The following is a 22,736-nucleotide window of genomic DNA, read 5'->3' as shown; positions in this document are numbered from 1 at the left end:
CTCCTTTGGCGGCAGGCTGCGGGGGGTGCTTCCCAGCTACGCCTACCACGCCGGCTACGTGCTGCTGCCATCAGAGACGATGCTGGTCCCGGTCTGGTCTTTCTCCCCAGTTTGCTGTCATCTTGGGGACTTGAATGGCCGTGTAGACAACCCCATTCCAGATGCCTTCTGCACTCAGCTCCAGGATCCGTGTCCCTTGACCTCATCCTAGCTCATAACACCTGGCACTGTTCTGTCTGCTTCATAAATGCATACCTCCCACTCCCTGCTTCACAGTCGGCTTCTGTGATTCCTGCCACACGTGATCCCAGTTGGCCTCGTGGGGACTGTCCCCCGCCCCCCGCCATTCTTGCTACCACCTTCTGAACCTTCTGAATCCTTTTCTGCCGCCCTATCGCTTCAACCCCTCTTGCCTAATTGCCCTTCTGTCGAATCTCTCTGAGAAAACCCAAGCCTGCTTTCTCTGCCTCTCCAGGGGCTGAGGGATACTGAGACAATCACACAACCACAAAGCCTGGCACCTCCATAAATTCAGTCTTGAACTTGAACTCCCTCTCCTGTCCCCACAGGGGCAGTTCCTCTCCCTTTTTCTCCAAATCTCCACATGGCCCTCTCCCCTCTCTCTTCAGGTGACCTTCCTTCTTCCTTCAACAGGAAAAATGGACACCGTCAGATAGGAATTTTTCCAGCCCCCATCTTCTCCTGTCTCCTTTCTCAGGGGAGAGGAGACCAGCTCCCACCTGGACCCACCCTGTGCTTTGAGGTCTACCCCCACCCTCCTCATCAGGCTCCTGGCTTCACTGGTTTTCTCCTCTTTCTCCTGTATTTTCCATCTGTCCCTCTCTACCAATCCCATCCCACCGGCTCTTAGACATCTCTACCCAAACTGCTCCTCGCAAACTGCACATGCACTGCCTTCTCGTTGCCGGATCTGGTGACCCCTTCTGGTCTTTGCTTCCCCGACCTTGTCCCAGCATCGGACATGGTACCACTTTCTGCCTTCTTGAAACATTCTTCCTCCATCCTGCTCCATCCTGGCCATGCCTTCAAAGTCTCCTTTGTTGAGTCCCCTTCCTCTGCCCCTCCCTCACATCAGGATTTGGTCCTAGGCCCTCTTTTCACTCTTCATGAGACTTTTCACCACGTCCACAGCTCTGACTTCCAATCCCCTCCCTTCTGAGCCTTTTCCTGGGTTCCCTAGCCCAGTTATATTTAAATCTATCTATCTATCTATCTTTATCCATCCATCCATTTTTATCTATCTCTATCTACCCATATCTCTATCTACCCATCCATCCATCCATCCATCCATCCATCCGTCTATCCATCCATCCTTATCTATCTATTCAATTAAGTTTCTGTCCAGGGAGCAAATAGCATTAGTTCATTTCAAGCATGTGCCAAAGCTGATTCTGTATTTCCATGTCCACGATCGAAGTGAAACAGACCACTGTTTGTTACAGGTCACCTTCCAACCTTGTTTGACTTTCATTTTGATCCCACACAGAAGAAATGGATACCATGGAATAAATTAGTTCCAGAGTATGTTCATTCCCGTGAGAGGAAATTTATTGACATCCTGGGTAAGTGAGAACCAAACCCTCGGTTTAAGCGTGTATGGTTCTCATTCTGTGAGGAAGGGAAAAAGATCCTGAGGTCCCTGTGGTACTCTGAGTCCCACCCGGAGTGCTGGTTGGGAGAAACTGAGGAACGTGAGCCATGGGCTTTTCCAAGAGGGCGGCACTTTGGATTCCTTTTATGTGCTGCTGGCTGTGGGCATCTTCAGATGTCTGTGCCTCTCAACTCTTTCCCTGGGCAGGCGGATCCTGACAGGTCGGGGCAAGAGGTAGGGTGCTGGTCTGCTTCCCGTCGCTTTGCACAGGCTCCCTTCTGCCCCACAGAGCTGGCTGGGTGTGGGGAGGGACGAAGGAAGGAGTGAAAGAGGAATGAACAAGGCAGTGTTTTGTAAGAGATGCTGCCTTGAGAAGTCGCGTACCGTGGGCGTTGTGTATTGAGTCGTATTTTACGTGCACACCTCTGGCTATTTGGATAACATAGAGGCTGAAGCATTTCACAAAACGAATATCTGATTTTGGTTTGTATAGAGTTCTTTTAGAGTGAGGTGTACATATTTTCTCAGGAACCAATCAGGATTAAAAATTGCCAATGCAGGAGTAAGCCAGACCTGAGTTTGAGGCTTTATGCTCTCTTCAGAGGAAGTTGTGGGTCAGGAAACCAAATCCTGATAAGTGATAAGTGAGTGACATATGCAGCGGAGAAGCTGAGTTTTTAATATCCTGAGTATAAATCAGAATTGGATATTAAAACAGTTTGGGTGTTCTACACCTGGATATGGTGATGATGACACAGCTGTAGAAATGCATGAAACTCATCAAATTATACACTTAAAATTGGAGTGAATTTTATGGTATGTGGGTAATACCTCCATAAAGCTATTAAAAATAATGGTTGGGGTGCTGAGGTTCTCCTAAGATGATTTCACCCTTATATACATTTTCAAGGTCACCTCTTGGGTTTTTGCTGATGCTTTTTATGGGATTTATGGGATCCTGTGAAACTCCAGGTTGCCCAATGCACACCTTGTTGGCATTTCTGTGATGCTCCTGTTCTTTATATATTCTTTAGTTCATACGGTGGATACAACCCGTACTACCTGGACGCTGGAACAAATGGTTAAGATTAGGCAACCTGTTCTTTTGGTTGGTGAATCTGGCACCTCCAAGACAGCCACTACCCAGAACTTTCTTAAAAACCTGAACGAAGAGACTAATGTAAGTCATTATTTGTATCTGTTATCTATTACCATGTAACAAATTACCCCAACACAAAACAGCTCATACAACAAACACTATGTCAGTTTCTGCAGGTCAGGAATCTGGGAGTGGGTTAGCTGGGTGGTTCTAGCCCAGGCTCTCTCATGAGATTGCAAGGTTGACCAGGGCTGTGGTCATCTGAAGGCTTGACAGTGGCTGGAGGACCCTCTTCCGAAATGGTCGGCCTCAGTTCCCCACCACGTGGGCCTCTCCAAGGGCTGCTGGTGTCCTCTTGACATGGTAGCTGGCTCCCCCCAGAATGAATGTACAGCATAGCAAAGCAGATGCTGCAATGCTTCCTATGACCCAGGAAACCACACACCATCGCTTCTGCCACATTCTGTGGGTCACACAGAAACCACCGTGGCCCACCCTGATACAGCGTGGGAGGGGGCTACACGGTGTGGGTGCCTGGAGGTGAGGGTGCTTGGGAGTCGTCTGGAGGCTGGCACTCACATTCCTCATCACCATTTTGTGGTTTCTCCCCTCCTTCCTCCAGCCACGTGTCAAATGTGGGAGGGTCTGGGTGCCCCAGGGCAAACAGCAGTGAACAAGGCTGTTAAGGCCCGATCTTGTTAGGAGGGGAGACAAACGCGAAAATGAGTACATGAAACCTGATCGTGCAGAATGTGCCGGGTGCACCGAGATGTTATGAAGGAGCGTGGCATTTCTCCTTTCCGTGTACTCACAGTGCTCCTGCATGGCCCACCTGCTCACCATTGCAACTCTCTTGGCTTTAAACAAGTTCTACTTTATGTTTAATAACCATGTAAAGACTCTTATCTCCTCCAAGAAGCTACCTGTGATTTTCAGGATCTCCAGCTGTCATATATTTGTCCCCAGTCCGCACACTGACTCAGTTCCTTGTTAATGTTGCCCGTCATTTAAGCTCCCAATTCCTGTTCTGGCCTTCTGGAACCTCAGAGGGGAGGCAGTTCCCCACGGCTTTCCTCTGACTCTCCCTTAGGCTGGTGCCTGCAGTAGCAAAGAGGCTCCGGGAAGCCACGTGGCCCTCTGGGCCGGGGAGTGGTCAGCCCGGCTTTGCGATGGGCACGTAAGGGATGTGGGCGGGGCTGGGATGCACTGCCCACGAATGGATGGTCAAGGTCACTCACATACCAGCACGTGCAAGCATGGTTTATTTAGCTCTGAGGATGCCATTGTGGAGGGCACACGAAGGATGTTTACAGCCAGAAGGACCTACCAGTTAATGGAGCAAAGGGAACCCGCGTTCAGAAGCCCCCCCACCCCCACCGTGACCCTCCCCACCGGGACTCAGCAGCCGGTGCTTATCGGCCCAACAAGACAAATCTGGATACGTTCATGACAAAGAGAAGCGCACTCACCTTCAGATGTTCAGCTCAGGTGCACCTGCACTTGTGGACACCTTGTAGAAGGGTGTTATCTAAGGCAGCGGTTCTGAAAGTGCGGTCCCTGGACCCGCAGCATAAGCATCACCTGAAAACTTGCTTAAACCCCTGGGACCTACTGAATCGGAAACTCTGAGGATGGGGCCCCATCAGGCTGCCCTGCAGGTGGTTCTGATGCATAATTAAGTGTCGGAGCCACTGATCAGTGAACTCTCACCCATCGCTCTAAGAAGGGGCAGGGGAGAAGCCCCAAGTACGAGTGTGTGAGGATGTGCGCCCCGCACAGGGATCGGGGGACCTCCCTCACCTTTCTCTCCGTGGTTACTTCCAAGGACTAACCAGTGATTGTTCATGCTGTCTTTGACTTATTTATTAAGATGTAGCAGGCATGATAGTAACTTATGTTTGAATATTGCTTTGCAATTTGGAAAACAGCTTGGTGTATTTCATCTTACACAATAAAGTCACTCTATGAAGTAGTCCAAGAAGATGTCGTTAAAATCATCTTTCAGATGAGAAAAACGAGGCTCTGAAAGGTTAAGTGACGGCTCTGAGGTCACCTGGTTAGAACTGTGCGGAGCCAAGCCCACCAGCCAGTCCGCATTGTCACACCTGGCAACCAGTTATTGCTTCATACCACCTGCCAAAAGGAAAGAGGAATTCTTGCTTCAGCGTTAAAAAATAGAATGAAGTTCAGACTCACGTTGGGTTATAAAAAAGTTAGTTCAGATACCAACGAATTTGCAGAATAGATGCTAGCTTACGATCAAACATTCCCTGCAGGCACCGTGAAAAAAAAGACCACCTTTTGGAATAATCTCTTTCTGTTTCAGATTGTGTTAATGGTCAGTTTCTCCTCCCGCACCACGTCCATGGATATCCAAAGAAATTTAGAAGCCAACGTGGAAAAACGAACCAAAGACACGTACGGCCCACCCATGGGGAAACGCCTCCTGGTGTTCATGGATGACATGAACATGCCAAAGGTTGGCGGGGTTAATGGCGGGGGCGGGGCAGTGTGCTGTGTTTGTGGCCGTGTGTGTGCGCGGAGTGGGTGAGTGTGAGAACGCCTGTCTTTATTCTGCACAATGTCTGCAGGGCCCAGGTTACGAGGAGCCAGCTGAAGGGACAATGTGACAGGAAGTGTCTTCTTAACCAGAGAGACCCTTTCCTTAGATTGTATTCCGTAGTTTCTCAAAGGAAGGAAGTAGGTAGCAAGGCAGCCTCTGAACTACATGCAGCATATGTTTGAGTGAGAGATTTCCAAATGAGCTGTACTTCAGGTAGGAATGCTGCTCTCAGCCCCATTTACATGGGAAGCATGAGGGCAGGCACTTCCTCAGGATTCCTCTGGATTTACCAAGGAAAGGGAACTTTCGCCTGCACAATGGGTGTGTTTCTGGGGCCAGAGCCTGAGAGGTGCAAAGTTTTCTTAGCACTGGGATTTAGATTTATATCTTTTCTGCAGAACCATTTTTTCGCTGAAAAATCTGTCTTCCAGATGGACTGTTTGCAAAGCCAGGATCCATCCATGCATCCATCCACACATCCATCCACACATCCATCCATCCATCCATCCATCCGCACATCCATCCATCCATCCATCCATCCATCCATCCATCCATCTGCACATCCATCCATCCATCCATCCATCCACACATCCATCCATCCATCCATCCATCCATCCATCCATGCATCCATCCGCACATCTATCCATCCATCCATCCATCCATCCATCCATCCATCCATCCACACATCTATCCATCCATCCATCCATCCACACATCCATCCACCCATCCATCCATCCATCCATCCATCCATCCACACATCTATCCATCCATCCATCCATCCATCCATCCACACATCTATCCATCCATCCATCCATCCACACATCCATCCATCCATCCATCCATCCATCCACACATCTATCCATCCATCCATCCATCCACACATCCATCCATCCATCCATCCATCCATCCACACATCTATCCATCCATCCATCCATCCACACATCCATCCATCCACACATCCATCCATCCATCCATCCATCCATCCATCCATCCATCCATCCACACATCTATCCATCCATCCATCCATCCATCCATCCATCCATCCATCCATCCATCCACACATCTATCCATCCATCCATCCATCCACACATCCATCCATCCATCCATCCATCCATCCATCCATGCATCCATCCGCACATCTATCCATCCATCCATCCATCCATCCATCCATCCATCCATCCACACATCTATCCATCCATCCATCCATCCATCCATCCATCCACACATCCATCCATCCATCCACACATCTATCCATCCATCCATCCATCCACACATCCATCCATCCATCCATCCATCCATCCATCCATCCATCCATCCACACATCTATCCATCCATCCATCCATCCATCCATCCATCCATCCATCCATCCACACATCTATCCATCCATCCATCCATCCATCCATCCATCCATCCACACATCTATCCATCCATCCATCCATCCACACATCCATCCATCCATCCATCCATCCATCCATCCATCCATCCATCCACACATCTATCCATCCATCCATCCATCCATCCATCCATCCATCCATCCACACATCTATCCATCCATCCATCCATCCACACATCCATCCATCCATCCATCCATCCATCCATCCATCCATCCATCCACACATCTATCCATCCATCCATCCATCCATCCATCCATCCATCCATCCATCCATCCACACATCTATCCATCCATCCATCCATCCATCCATCCATCCATCCATCCACACATCTATCCATCCATCCATCCATCCATCCATCCATCCATCCATCCACACATCTATCCATCCATCCATCCATCCGCACATCTATCCATCCATCCATCCATCCATCCATCCATCCATCCATCCACACATCTATCCATCCATCCATCCATCCATCCATCCATCCATCCATCCATCCACACATCTATCCATCCATCCATCCATCCATCCATCCATCCATCCATCCATCCATCCACACATCTATCCATCCATCCATCCACACATTCATCCATCCACGCATCTGTGCATCCATGCATGCACCCATCCATCTATGCATCTATCTATCTTTGCATCCAGACAGCCACCCACACACTTGTTTTTCCAGCCAGCCATCCAACTGATATATTTATTGAGCACCTCCTATGGGACTGGTGCTGTGAAGTGACGAGCAAAACGTATATAGTTCCTGCCCTCAGGGAGCTTACAGTCTAGACAGGGACACAGATTTTTTAAAAAATTACAAATGAATATATAGAACTGCAAACTTTGAGAAGCCCAATGAAACTCAAACCAGAGTGCTCCGAGAGAGTGAGAGGAGAGATGAGATTTAGTTTAGATGGTCAGCAAAGGCGTTGCTGAGTTCCGCTTTATGATACCACTGTTCTTCCTTTTCTGTAAAAAAAAAATCAAGGTGGACGAATATGGCACACAGCAGCCGATTGCCCTGCTGAAACTGCTGTTGGAAAAAGGCTACCTGTACGACCGGGGGAAGGAGCTGAACTGTAAAAGCATCCGAGACTTTGGCTTTATTGCTGCGATGGGGAAAGCGGGGGGAGGCCGCAACGAAGTTGACCCGAGATTTATTTCGCTATTCAGTGTCTTCAACATTCCGTTTCCTTCAGAGGAGTCTTTGCACTTAATTTATTCCTCCATCCTCAAAGGCCATACCTCGGTAATTTGATTTTAATTAGAAGTCTAAACCGGAGGGCCATGTGTTGGGTAGAAACGTGGTAGCAATGTGTGCATCTGGCACAGCAAACACAATGCCTGCAGCCCACGGTGCTTCTAGGAGACTGTGAACATGTTTTCATTTCTTTCAAAACCAGAAGAAAGGAATCAATATAATTCAGCCTGGATTATATTCATCTTTATACCACGGCAGTCATAATATGTATGTAAGATAATATATTTAATTATAGTTAAATAAAATAATGTATAAATATAGTTTTATTTCTATAAATAACATGTAATATATATAATAATATAAAGAATATAATATATATAATAAGATATATATAAATAATGTATTTTTATGGAGGAAGGGACCCATGAAGGCATAAGTGCCTGGCGCCCATGGAAGTTGTGATGTGGCCCTGAGTTACATAGGCCACCTTGAGTGACAGCAGTGAACCAACTAGAGGACTTGGGCTCTGGAGTCCGTCCCCATTCTGCTCCTTGGGCAAGTCCCTTGAGAGCTCGTATTTCCCATCCTCCTCTGGAACAGGGAGATAATTCTGGTACCCACCTCACTTAGGTTTTGGGAGAATGAAAGGAGAAAATGCATGTAAAGTGTGTGGCACAGTGCCCAGCACATGTCCGATACTCACTAGATACTAGTTATTCCTGTTATCGTTGTGATTTACGTGACCCCCATGAATGGAACCCGTTCATTTAAATAACGGCCTTCTGATCCCGGCATTTGCCTTCTAAAGCAGGCTTGCACACTTAAAGTCTTGAAGGGCCAGTCGGGAAATGTAAAGGTGTGGGATCAGTGGTCACCCGGCGTGTTCATGCCCTGCGTTAAGCCATTCGCTTCCAAAACAGTGAGGTCTGTGCTAGTCAAATCAACCTCAAACTGAAGGCTGGTTTGGGGCTTTGGTTTCATATCACGTTGACTTGTCAGTTAATGTGAAAATCTAGGGAAACAAAAGCAGATCAGATGATTAGTTTATCTGGTTCTTTAATTGTTTTCTTACCTCCTCTCAAAAAATTATGGTAAAATTCATGCAACATAAGATTAGCTATTAAAACTATTTTAAAGTATACAGTTCAGTGGCATTTAGTACATTCACAATGTTGTACAACTATCACCACTGTCTAGTTCCAGAATATTTTTATCACCCCACAAGCAGTTATTCCATCCTATCCTTCAGCCCCTGGCAACCACTGATCTGCGTTCTGTCTCTATGGATTTTCCTATTCTGGAAATTTCCCATTAATGGAATCATACAATATGTGGTCTTCTGTGTTTGGTTTCTTTCATGTTTTCAAGGTTCATCCATCAGTGTAGCAGGTGTCAGTGCTTCATTCTTTTTTATGGCCCAATCATATTCCATGGTATGGATGGACCACATTTTGCTTATCCATTCATTCACTGATAGAAACTTGTTGGGGGGGGGGTGTCTTTTCATTCTGTAGGTGTTTCATGAGAGCATTGTGGCTGTAAGTGACAAGCTGACATCCTGCACGTTGGCACTTTACAAAAACATTGTTCAGGATCTACTGCCCACCCCATCCAAGTTCCACTACATCTTTAACCTTCGAGATCTCTCGCGGATTTTTAACGGTCTTGTCCTCACTAACCCAGAACGGTGAGTTTGTTTTCTCTCACTAAAATGTGTCCCATCAGTACGATGGGTTTTCTTATTCTTTTAAGACAGAGGAGCTATCAAGGAATGTGGTGTGAATCCGTGTATCAATTAATTACCCAGTGTCTTTTCGTTTACGTCAAACGAAGAACAGAGTCAAATGCTTGCTTAAGACCTGATGCCTCTTGAGCCCTTGAGTTGAAGGCAGGTGGAGCCAAGAGAGGCAGATGTGTGGCCGTGTGCACAGGTGTGTGCAACCCCGCGGTAGGACTGCTGTGACAACCATTTGTTCTCAGTTCTAAAGGTGAAATTTGCCCGCGTGGAGCCTTTCCTTCATACAACTGAATTGTTGCCAGTTGCCAACTGGTTCTATTATCAATATATGTGTCTTTGGGAGAAGTTAAGCACGGAGGACAGAAGGGATTTTAGTCTGGGTCTAGAAGTTGACTCGAAAGCTAGACGTATTTGTGTATTTACATTAATGTAAACTTTCATCTATGTAGATTTGCAGGGATGCTCCAATTTCGTGGATTCGTGTTATGAATCCACAAAATACTGAAAAACGAATTAGGAACTTTCCCTGTACCCACACTGCCTCTTGGGTGCCCTTGAAGGTTTCAGAATGGCAGTTCCGGAGAGAGCAGCTCTAGGTATTTAGGGTGGAGTGAGAGCTCTTTGCCAGAAACCAGAAAAAGACCCAGAACTGGGGTCAGATGGAGTTGGTTTCTTAGAAAAAGGAGCTGCCAGTGGCTCTGCTGCTGATTTTAAATTCATAAATTCCAGCAAGTAGGAGTCCTGTCAGGTTCTCAGGTCATTTACGTCACTTATAGACAATGTTCTTTTTCTTCCCTGCAGTAGGATAAGTTATGAATGACAACCTTATGGTCTTTACACTTAAATTGTTAGCTTGCATTAAATTTCAATTAATGTGAAACCAGGGGGGAAAAAAGCCTATGGGAGTGTTGTCCTTTTCTGCACCCTGTGTACCCATCTGAAAATAGTAGCATTCAGCCTGCTCTTCTCTAGATAACTTTGTGGCTGGTTTTGCCCCTTCCATCCTGTAGGTTCCAGACGGTGACCCAGATGGTGAGAGTCTGGAGGAACGAGTGTCTGAGAGTCTTCCACGACCGGTTAATCAATGAAACAGACAAGCAACTGGTCAGTACATTGAATATGTACCAGCAAATGCAAAATAAAACCTCTAACCACAAAATTCTTCTCTGGATGAAAAGAAAAAGTACAAAACAAAAAAAAAACCCAATGTGTTTTTTTTCAATGTATTTTTTGTATGGGACACTGCAGGAAAATAGAGACTAATAATGAAAGTCAACAGGTAAAGGAGGGTGGATTATTAAGTACCTTGCAGCCAATGGGGAGAAAAATCGAATGCAAATTACTTCAGATAATCCTAGCATACACTCTTTTTCTGACAAGTCTTAGCACGTCTATGGTGTTGAGTTTGGCTTCCTGAAGTGGTCTTGTATTGTCAGGTCGAAGAGCACATAGGCAGCTTGGTCACGGTACATTTTAACGATGACGTGGAAGTGGTGATGAGGGACCCCATCCTGTTTGGAGACTTCCGGATGGCTCTGCACGAAGAGGAAACGCGCGTTTATGAAGACATTCAGGACTATGAGGCAGCCAAGGCTTTGTTCCAGGTGCGGACAGGGCTCACCTCTCCCGGGAGCGCGTTGCATGGGTGCCCGGGAGGTGGAGCAGGAAGAACACCCGTGCCTCTGTCTCTAGGTTCAGAATGTGGGCTTGTGTCTGATCCCGTGGTGTCCATGTCCAGTGGTGCACGGGAATGGTCTGATGAATTTGTTCAACACACAGACCCCTGGGGCCCATCTTTGTGCGTTTCCCTTCATCAAGCCCACGAAGGGTGCCAGGGTTCCGATGCACAGCCAGCTTTGGGAACCACTCATCTGACCCCCAAACATTCATCTTCATCTTAATTCACGAGTCGAACCTTGTAACTAGCATTGGCTTGCTGCTGGCCAGTCACAGACCAGCAGATCGAAATCTTGATCGTAAAAGCTAGTCTCTTAAACCTGAATGACTGAATAATTTCAACAATTATAGACATTCAGAAAAATCTCTCCTCTGTTCTTAATCACTCTGGCACAAAAGGAGAGAGTCTGTCTCTTAAAAGCCAGTGATTCTTTTTTTTTTTTTTTTTTTTAAATTTATTTATTTATTCTTGGCTGTGCTGGGTCCCCACCCCTGTGCGAGGGCCCTCTCCAGCCGCGGCGAGCGGGGGCCACTCTTCATCGCGGTGCGCGGGCCTCTCACCATCGTGGCCTCTCTTGTTGCGGAGCACAGGCTCCAGAAGCGCAGGCTCAGCAGTTGTGGCTCACGGGCCCAGTTGATCCGCGGCATGTGGGATCTTCCCAGACCAGGGCTCGAACCCGTGTCCCCTGCACTAGCAGGCGGACACCCAACCACTGCGCCACCAGGGAAGCCCAGAGCCAGTGATTCTTAAAGAAAAAATTTTTTTTTTCTCAAATTCAGGAAATTCTTGAAGAGTATAACGAAAGCAACACCAAAATGAGCTTGGTTCTCTTTGACGATGCTTTGGAGCACCTGACCCGTGTGCACCGCATCGTTCGGCTGGACCGAGGCCACGCCCTGCTGGTCGGGGTCGGGGGCTCCGGGAAGCAGTCTCTGGCCAGGCTGGCTGCCTTCACAGCTGGCTATGAGGTGAGCCGAGCTCCCCTCCCACCCCCCAGGAATGGGTTTGGTATGCCAATTTCCGCAGTTAGTAGCTCCTGCAAATATTTGAGCTATCTATAACAGATCATAACACGATGTTTTCATAGAGTATAAAGTGTTTTTGTTGGGGTGGGAGGTTGATATTATTTTAACTGAATATTTGAAGCATCTAACTATTGTATTGTGTTTGGAATGAAGAATATGTCAAATCAAGTTCGAAAGTCAAATACGAGCAAATCCTGTGACCTGTGACCTGTGACCTATGCTCGTGTAGAGGAGGGGTTGCCCTAAACCTCCATGGACCCAGTGTTGAGGGTCGGCAATGTATCAGCACAACCAGCATGCACGGTTCTGGGACATTCTTAGAATCTTTAAAAAAAAAAAAAAGTTTTATTGAGATACATTTCACAGACCATACAATTCATCCACTTAAGGTGTACAATTCAATAGTTTTATAAAAATATGTTCAAAAGGTTGTGAAACCATTACCACATTCAATTTTAGAACATTTTCATCATCCCAAGAAGAAATCCCAAGCCCTTTAGCTGTTGCCCTCTATCTTCCTGTCCTTCCAACCACCCCAGCCCTAAGAAACCACTAATCTACTTTCTGTCTCACTCGACTTTCCTATTCTGGATTTTCATACAAATAGAATCAGAGCATGTGGTCTTTTGTGACAGCTTCTTGCGCTTAGCATAATGTTTTCAAGCTTCATCCATGTATCAGTGCTTCATTCCGTTTTGTGGCTGAATCATGTTCCCTGTGTGGTAGACCACGTTTCGTTTATCCATTCATCTATTGACAGTCATTTGGGTTATTTCCACCTTTTGGCAACTATGAACTACGCTGCTCTAGGCATTCATGTACAAGATTCTGTGTGGACATATGTTTTCATCTCTCTTGGGTGGATACCTAGGAGCAGAGTTGCTGGGTCATAACAGCAATTCTCTGTTGACTCATTTGGGAAACTGCCAGATTGTTTTCCAAAGGGGCCTCACCATTTTATATCCCCCTAGCACTGTATGAAGGGTCCTGTTTCTCCACACCGTCCTTAGGCTCTTACAGATAGTCCTGCAGTGCCCACAGGTTAACTCGCCCGCCTGGCCCATCACCCTGGAGACGTGCACCGTGCAATGAGAATCAATTTTGAAGAGGAGTCATCTCCACAACTCGCCCTCCCACACGGTCCTTAGTTCTCTGGTATCCGATCCTGTTCATTACTAGGGTCTTGCATTATCCTCAGTGTCTCTGTTTTTGCTGAAAACTAGCCCCAGGTGCCTTGACCGCCCCCCCCCTGCCCCCCGGCGTGCCTGCTCTTCCTGGGCAGAACAGGGTCGTTATTCAGCCTCAGTCATTACCAGGCGCTCAGCTACCCCTGATGCCTACCCCGGATCCCTTTGATCCATCCTCTCGGAGGGGATACCTCTTGTTGGGTTTCCGTAATCCTTCTACTCGCATTAGAAGGTGTTCTTTTGCACAGACTGTCTTATTCGTCTTCTCATGTCTTCTGGAATCAGATTGAACTCAGCATCATTATCATCATCACAGAGTGATCACTGTTGTTGTGGGATCACTGGTCTCTATATACACGTAATATGTCCTCATCGCAGCTATTCGGAAAATGCAGGAACATCCAAAGAAAATAAAGATCATCTGTAATCTCACCACCTAAGGATTACCACTGTTGGTTCCTAGTAACATTTTGGTGCATATCCTTCCAGAATTTTCCTATGAGTCTACAAATATATTAACTTATTACTAGCAATGGGTTAATGTTATATGTAACTTTTTCTTAAGAGGGTCTTGTAAAATTTTATTTTCAAATTATATTTTTCAGAGTATAAAAATACTATATACCTTTTCCACTTAACATGTCAACATCCCTTGTCATTTGACATCTTTCAGAATCCAAATTTGATGAATGTGTAGTACAATATTTTAATTAAAAATTCTTCTTTAGTTGGACATTTAGAAATATTACAATTTTGCAATATTATATAATTAACATCTATATGGAACTTTTGTAATCTGTTTTTTTCCATTTAACTCTAGATCACTGACATCTTTTAAAGTCAATAGCTATATATTTGCATTTTCCTTTGAAACACTGCACAATGTTCCCTTGTGTAGATGTGCCACACATAAGCCTCTCTGTTGGTGGACATTTAGCCTTTTCCTTGTTTTGTTATTATAAACAGTGCAGTGATGAACATTCTTGTTCTTTGCACATCGATCAGTTGTGCAAAGAACACAACTGTTGTTGTTGTTGTTTCCATGCAAACATTTTCTTTTGAAATTGGGAAATTGGAGGGTTTAAGGGTATATGTTTTTAAAAGACTTTTGATCCATGGCACCAGATTTCACATTAGAAAGGTTGGACCTGAATTCATGGTGGAGTTTGCCTCCTTGAATCAGGAGTAAAAAGGACCTAGGGAATTCCCTGGCGGTCCAGTGGTTAGGACTCAGTGCTTTCACTGCTGGGGTGTGGGTTCGATCCCTGGTCAGGGAACTAAGATCCCGCAAGCCTTGCGGTGTGGCCAAAAAAAAAAAAAAAAAAAAAAAAAAAAGCCTGGAGATGGAGGACCAGAGGAGAAGCAAAGGATTTTTAATTTTATCCATAACTTTGCTAAAAATAGTTTTGAAGCAAATATGACTTTTGGGTTTTTAGCAAATGTTAAAGATGGGTGGGGGGTACAGTGTCATTCTATTATTCACTGTATTTGGTTTATTTTTAAAAATGTCTTCATTAATAACCAATCAGTCCCACAACAAAGGATTAAACTGATTTATGCTACCAGCAATGTCCTTTTCTCCCTACTCTGCCAACACCAGGTATTGTCATTCTGATATCTGCCAGGGTTACAGGTGAAAACTATTATAGTTCAAATGAGAATTTATTTCTTTAATTAATAGTGCAGTTTGAATATCTTTTTATACGTTCATTAGATATTTCTCTTTTCCCTTTCGTGAGTTGCCTCTTTATATGCTTATTGATTTGTGAGAACTCTTTATATAGAAGAGCAGTCACGGTTAATTCAATGAATCTAGCTTGCAGTATTTCACAAATATTAACCTTTGGTTGAAAGTATTTCTAAACTAACTTGGTTGATGTACCTTTAAAATTAGATAAAATATGTAATCAAAATCATCCATTATTCAAATGTAATTGTTTTACTATTGTTTCCTACATTTTTCTGTAGGATATAATGTTACCCTCTGGGCAAGTTGACTTTTCTGTTGATTAGCCCTGGTAAAACTGATGCATTTTTGGGACTTCCCTGGTGGTCCAGTGGTTAAGACTCTGCGCTTCCACTGCAGGCGGCACAGGTTCGATCCCTGGTTGGGGAACTAAAGTCCCACATGCCATGGTGCATGGCCAAAAAAACAAAACCAATAACAAAACAAACAAACAAAAATGGATGCATTTTCCTTTGAGGTAGTGCTTGTGCATCTTGGGCTCGAAGAATGGCGGAGAGGATGTCGGGGGGAAGAGGAGGAGGAGTGGGATATGTTGGGCCATCCCTGTGTCCTGGGAAGTGGAGGGGCAGTTGGGTAGGGGGACCAGAGAGAGCTGTTCATGCCAGGGGTGCCGGGACCTGCTGAGGGGGCGGAGTGAAAGCTACCCTCGGGGAGGATGAACCGGGTCTGCAGGCGGCAGGTAGAACTGGAGACCTGATTATATGTGGCTGAAGGGCTTCCATGTTGCCCTGAGTTTGTGCCTGTGACTGTGTGAGAGGGTGTGCGGGTGTCCACGTGTGTGTAACCGTGTGTGAATGTGTGTGAGGGACTTTGAGTGTGAAAGTGGGTGAACATCTGTGTGTGTGCCCACGAACATGGAAGGGTGTCGACTGAGTGCGTGTTTGAGAGTGACTGTGAGTGTGAACATGTGTGGGTGTGAAAGTGTGTGAGTGGCTGCGTGTGAGTGTGTGTGAGTGCCTGTGAGTGTGAAAGAGGCTGTGTGTGTGTGTGTGTGAGAGAGAGACTAGAGGTAGAGGGGAGGGAGGAAATGAGGGATCTTTCTGTTACCATAAATCTGAGCTTTTTCTAAACCGTTGGTCGCAGTTAAACTTCTACACGTGTGAGCCGGAGGAAATGCTTGAACAGGAAAGACTTGGCTTACATTTGTGTCCTTATTTCCATTTTAATCTATTTTGTGTGTAATAGGATTTTTGAATTTAAGATTTTTAAAATTGCTTCTTATTCGGTTTTTTTTAACACATCTTCCCACAATTTATCTCATTTTAAATAAGTTCGCACAGTGACTGTATCCACAGCCGTTCCCTCTGTTGCTTGGCTCACCCTCTGCCTTCCCTCCCTCCCAGTAACTCAAATGGCTCTTTTGTTTTTTTGGCCGCCCCATGTGGCTTGTGGGATCTTAGTTCCCCGACCAGGGATGGAACCCGGGCCATGGCAGTGGAAGCGCCAGGTCCTAACCATCGGACCTCCAGGGAATTCCCATCAAATGACTCATTTTAATGACTGAGGGTGTCCTTTGCATTACCCCCACCCTTCTTTTTGCAGCCATATTCATAATCCGTCTGGACGGGCCTTGTTCCCTGCATAAGCTCTCACCCCGCACACGTGTGCGCCCGCACAGAACGTCCACTGTGGTTTGTCTGACAAAAAGGGATGTCAGTTTTCTGTGTCCTGCGTTTCTCACTCAGCCGTATTTCGTGAAAATGGCCCAGGTCATCCAGATTTGCTGTCGCTGGTCCCTCTGTGACGGCGGCTCAGCCCGAGCTGCGCTGCCTGGAGCCGTCCTCTCCCTAGGGCCGGTGGTCTCACGGGGATGCTGTGCTCCGTGTCGGCAGGTGTTTGAGATCCTTCTGAGCCGCGGCTACGCTGAGAGCAATTTCCGGGAAGATCTGAAGAACCTTTACCTGAAACTTGGCATTGAGAACAAGATGATGATCTTCCTGTTCACGGATGCGCACGTGGCCGAGGAGGGTTTCCTGGAGCTCATCAACAACATTCTCACCTCAGGTACCGGGACGCTGGTCTCGCACGGGGTTTGCTGGTCTCCGCTGCTCAGCTTTTAGCGGAGGCCGTCCGATAAGCGTTACCTTTTTAAAGCACTTCCTACCTGCAGAGGAGGCGTCATTCAGGCTCTCACAGGTGGGTAGGCGCAGCACAGGCCAAGGGTACAGTGTGTACGGCGGGAACGTGGTGAGCTGGTGGACGGGACGCAAACCAGGTGAAGGGGCCACACCGCACAGGGCCTTGTGAGCCATTTAAAGGAGATTGGATTTTATTCCGGGTGCAGTGCTGTGGTACAGATTTACAGTTTTATTTATTTTTGTTTTATTTTTGGCCGTGCTGCATGGCATGTGGGATCTTAGTTCCCCGACCAGGGATTGAACCCATGCCCCCTGCCTTGGAAGCGAGGAGTCTTAACCACTGGACCACCAGGGAAGTCCCCAGATTTCCATTTTTAAAAGATCCCTCTGGCTGCCCTGTGGGAACTAGATTAGAGATGCATTAGACCCCGAGAGGGCAGCCAGCTTGGAGCTGCTGCCCAGGTACAGGTGAGACATGACGGCGACTTGGACGAGGGTGGGGCAGTGGGAACGGAGAGAACTGGTGGATTCTCGAGTTATTTTGGAGGTAGAGCCAATGGGACTTGGATGGACCGGACAAGGTGAGGAAGAGAGCGTCAAGCATGATTCTCGGGTTCCTGGCTTGAGTGAGTGATGAGTGGCTCCATTTACCGGGGAGGGAAGACCAGATCGGGCTTATGGAGTCCACTACACCTACGGGCTGTTAGGTAGTGTGTTTGTTTTCGAGCCACAAGAAGGGTGGCTTAGACAGCAAACGTCTATTGTCTCACGGTCCTGGAGGCCAGGAGTCCGAGATCAGGGCGTCGGCAAGGCTGGTTCCTTCTGAGGGCTTTGAGGGAGAATCTGTCCCACGCTTCTCTCCTGGCTTCTGGTAGTTTGCTGCCCATCTTTCACATTCTTTGCCTCATAGATGCATCACCCCAATCTCTGTCTTCGTGTTCTCTTGTTGTTCTCCCTGTGTCTTTCTCTTTGTCCAAACATCCACCTTTTAGAAGGACACCCATCATATTGGATTAGGACCTACCTTAATGACTTCATTGTAACTTGATTACTTCTGTAAAGACCCTATTTCCAAGGATAGATGGGTCTGATGCTCAGAAGAAGGGCCTCAGGCGGAGATGTCAATTTCAGAGTCACGGGTCTGTAGTTTGTAAAACCTTGGGGATGGATGGAATCATCCCGGGGGAGAGTGTGAGAAGCAAAGCGAGTCCAGGACTGAATTCAAAGAGGAAGAGTGAACCAGAGCAAGAGAACGCAGAGGAGAAGTAGGAGCAAGTTCCTCTTTATATCTTGGAGTCCACATGGCTGTGATTTATTACAGCAACAGGGCACGCAGCACAATCGGCACAGGGAAAGGCACGTGGGGTAAAGTCTGGGGGAACCGGGCACAGGTTTCCAGAGCCCCCTCCCTGGGGTGTCCCACAGGACACACTCAGTCCCCCAGCGAGGAGTTGTGACAACACGTGTGAAGTATCCTCAACCAGGAACACCCAGTAGAGACTCAGCGCTCAGGCTGTTCACTGGGGGCTGGTCAGGTAGGCACCTTCCGCCTGGCACATACCAAATTCCAGATTTCCAGGGGGAAAGCAGGTGGTCAGCATAAACCGCAGTTTGTACCACCAGCTCAGGCATGGTAAGCCCCTCTGATTGGTGAATGGTGGTAGGAACCCTCGTGGAGTCTAAGTTCCCAGGAGCCAGCCAAGGGCCAACACTGAAAGCAGGCTTTTGTAAGGGGAGCAGCCTCGGGCCTGCTGTGTTAGCTCTTTTCTCAGGGAACCCATCTGATACTTAATAAAAATGTTTTGTACTAATTTGAAATGGTACAAATAGTGAACAACAAAAAAACAAAAAACCCAACAAAAACCCCAAGGCCCAACTAGCCAGAATCTGGCTGTTTCTCGTCCTGAGGGGGCTGTCCCCTGCCCGTCTCCATGTATTTAGTTATACCATAACTCTCATCAGGTCTAAACCTTGGAGTGTGTCGACTCTTAGCCTCTCCCACATTTGCGAATGCTTTTTTGTCTCTAAAGCCTGTCCCTTCCCTTGTGTTCCCTTTACCATCTAAGCCAGACCCTCGTCGTGTCTGACCTTGACTTTTTGCAGACATCTCCGTATTGCTGTTCCTCCTAAGATACCACTCTCTGCGCATTGCACTTGTTCTTTCTTTGCTCCGGGTCTCCGTGGACTGACTTCTCCTGTCTCTGCAGCCTGGCTGCCTTTCTCTTCTCATTTTCCAGGTCTACTCTTTGCATCCTGCCTCTGCATCTTGCCCATGCCTGGCACACTCTCTCTCTCCATCTCTTTATCAGCCTCCATGGTTGCAAGTGACAGGAGCTCAACCCAAACAAGCTTACGTAAAATTCGGGAGAAATGAAGGAGATGGTATTGATTCTTGGAACTGAAAAAGTCCAGGTTGGATTCAGGTGCTCAAATGAAATCATCAGGAACTGGTCTCTCCCTCGCTCTTGGCTTTACTGTTTTTCTTTTATTTGCATTCTTGGGTTTTCCCAAAGTAGTTTTTAAAAATGGCACTAGAAGCTGCAGACTTGCATCCTCCTTTCTTAGCCCAGTGAATGAGGGTTTCTCTTTCCCAGGAGTTGTGGCCAAAGTGCCTGGCAGGGCTCTCATTGGCTGGCTCAGATCACATGCCCATCCCTGAGCCAGTGACTTTGGCCGGGGTCATGCAGGGTTCTGATTGGTCAGGCCTGGGGTAGTGTCATGACTACCCAAAACCACATCCAGACTTAGAATGGATGAGAAGTGATTCTCCAAAGGAAAAGAGAGGCCTATGACAGGAAAGGGGGGAATGCATGGGGGCTGGGGGCAAAATCAACAGAACTCCACTTTCCAGTCCAGCACCAAGGAAACTTTCCCCCCAGTTTTAGCTCTAGTGCCTTGCAGGGTCACCCTCCAAGAAGCCTCCTCGATGGTGCCAGTTTCCTGTCTCCTGAATGCCTGGGGCACCTACTGTCTAGGCTATTGATGTGGCATTTAGCACACGTGTCCTTGGGTTGGCAGCGGACTTTTCATACATGGGTCACAAACTTGTAATCCGGGATGTAAATGTCAGCCCTGTTCTCTATCTGTCAACCCCACTGCAGGGCTCGGGGTGTATTTTCTATGAAGACTGAGTAGGGTCCGGTGGGTCCATTTAATAGTACCCCAAAGGATCGAGGGCAAATAGCTCTGAAGCTCTTATGCTTTGCTGCAGAATGAAGGCTTTGCCTCTCCTCCTTGGCACTGGTGACATTAGGGGAGGGATCATTCTCTGTTGTGGAGGCTGTCCTGGGTATTATGGGATGTTTAGTAGCATCCCTGGCCTCTACCCACCAGATGCCATTAGTACCACCCCCCGCGACACACACACACAGCAACACACACACACACACACACACACACACACACACACACATGTTGGGACAACCAAAAATGCCTTCAGACGTTGCCAAATGTCCCTTGGGACGGGCAGAGTTGTCCCCAGTTGAGAACCCCTGCTCTGATGCTCACGGTAACCCGCCCAGGTAAGCAGGAGGCATTTGTTATTTCCATTTCACAGATGAGGAGATTGAGGCTCAAAGGGAATTACACACACGGCAAGTGAGCCTTGGGTCTCAGAGTTGGGACCCAAGCCCTGCTCTCTGGACTCGGCATCTACTGCTCTTTCGTGACGCTGTGCTTCCTGCCATTTCAGTGCCTCGAGAGATAATAACCCTGGAACTTAAACAAAATCCTGGCCTTTGTTTTCTAGGAATCGTGCCCGCACTTTTCCCAGAAGAGGAAAAGGAGTCTATCCTCAGTCAGATTGGACAAGAGGCTTTGAAGCAAGGGATGGGCCCGGCCAAGGAGTCCGTGTGGCAGTACTTCGTGAACAAGAGTGCAAATAACCTGCACGTCGTCCTGGGCATGTCGCCGGTGGGGGACACCCTGAGGACCCGCTGCAGAAATTTCCCAGGTGCCCTTGAGCAGAGCCTGCAAATCCGTTTTACCCCTTCAGCAGGGCGCGTGCCTTAGGGAGGGAATGACATGTGAGGTTCCACCAGCAAAGTGACCCATGCCATGGTCATTAGGTTGAAATGTGGGCCCTGCCGTGTCGGATGAGCCCCGAGTGGCCCCTCACATCTGCCAGCAGGCTCTCGTGTTGCCGCTGGGTGGCTGTTATCCTTCTGACACGAGGAAATGCTCACGGTCCCAGGTGCAAGGCCCATAGCGAGTGCAATGTAGCTCTCCGCGCCCTTCCATCTGGGAAAATTCTGGCAGCCTCATGGAAGATGCAGTACCTGCCCCTAGAACAGAGGGAGGCCGTTTTGCTCCCCCAGCGGACATTTGTCAATGCCTGGAGACATTTTTGGTTGTCACAACTCTGGTGGGGGGGGGGGCAGCCACGTATCCAACTGGTGTCTAGTTGATAGAGGCCAGGGGGCTGCCAAGAATCCCACAGTGCACAGACAGCCCCACCAGACAGGATTATCCGGCCAAGTGTCGGTAGTGCCGAGGTTGAGAAACCCTACTTTTGATCATTATTTTTGTTTATTTACTTATTTTTTAAAATTTTTGGCCGGGCTGTGCGTCATGCGGGATCTTAGTTCCCTGACCAGGGGTCGAGCCTGCGCCCCCTGCATTGGAAACGTGGAGTCCTAACCACTGGACCGCCAGCGAAGTCCCTTGATCATTATTTTTGGACCTGCCCCGCTCGTTCACCAATGTGTTGGGTACCAAAGACGGTATCCGTGTTGTCGAGCATCTCGGAGTTGCAGAGCGATCATCTCTTCTGTTTCTCTTTCTTTTCAAGGTCTAGTAAATAACACTGGTATCGACTGGTTCATGCCCTGGCCTTCCCAAGCTCTGCGTGCAGTGGCTAAGTCATTTTTAGGTAAGTGACAGCTAATGTGGGGACCATGTTAACAGTATAACAAAGCAATTTGTTATCCTTTTTCTGACTCTGAATTTTGGTCCAGTAGATTCTGTCACCATTAACCCCCATGGCCGTGAATGGTGTTTTAGTTTGTTAGTGTGTTTTGATTTATATTGTGTTTTAGTCCAAAGAGATTTCGGGGGTTTTACAAGGACAACGTAGGATAAAAATTGATTAGGTATCATCCAAAGTAGGGGTCAGCAAACCCCGGCCTGAAGGCCAAATTCAGCCCACCGCTTGTCTTGGTAAATGCAGTTTTATTGGAACACACGTAATAAACATACTGTCTATGGCTGCTTTTATGCTACAACCACAAAGCTGAGTAATTGCCACAGAGACTCTACGGCCCACACAGCCTAAATATTTACTGTTTGGCTCTTTACAGAAAAAGTGTGCTGATCCCTGACCCCAGGGATGCCTGAAGGACCTTTCGGTAAACTGATTATCCATCAGGGCTGATTTTGCTCTACAGTTTCCAAGCCCTGAGGCCTTGATTATT

General features: G+C 47.3%; 1 protein-coding gene across 4 annotated transcripts in view; it reads left to right on the top strand.

Annotated features, from left to right (window-relative positions):
• The window catches only part of DNAH10 (dynein axonemal heavy chain 10), a 149,108-nt gene that overhangs the window by 92,298 nt on the left and 34,074 nt on the right, over positions 1-22,736 (top strand). For all 4 annotated transcript variants that reach the window (XM_059893951.1, XM_059893950.1, XM_059893949.1 and 1 more), the window contains 11 exons: positions 1,464-1,583; positions 2,647-2,792; positions 5,038-5,190; positions 7,660-7,920; positions 9,387-9,559; positions 10,621-10,714; positions 11,047-11,214; positions 12,068-12,256; positions 17,080-17,251; positions 21,074-21,277; positions 22,115-22,195. In XM_059893951.1, coding sequence (XP_059749934.1) covers positions 1,464-1,583; positions 2,647-2,792; positions 5,038-5,190; positions 7,660-7,920; positions 9,387-9,559; positions 10,621-10,714; positions 11,047-11,214; positions 12,068-12,256; positions 17,080-17,251; positions 21,074-21,277; positions 22,115-22,195 — 1,761 coding nt within the window. The remainder of the gene's footprint in view (positions 1-1,463; positions 1,584-2,646; positions 2,793-5,037; positions 5,191-7,659; positions 7,921-9,386; positions 9,560-10,620; positions 10,715-11,046; positions 11,215-12,067; positions 12,257-17,079; positions 17,252-21,073; positions 21,278-22,114; positions 22,196-22,736) is intronic.

Source organism: Balaenoptera ricei, chromosome 14 (genome assembly GCF_028023285.1).
Source record: "Balaenoptera ricei isolate mBalRic1 chromosome 14, mBalRic1.hap2, whole genome shotgun sequence".
Taxonomy (NCBI): domain Eukaryota; kingdom Metazoa; phylum Chordata; class Mammalia; order Artiodactyla; family Balaenopteridae; genus Balaenoptera; species Balaenoptera ricei.
This window is presented reverse-complemented; position numbering and strand designations above follow the sequence as displayed.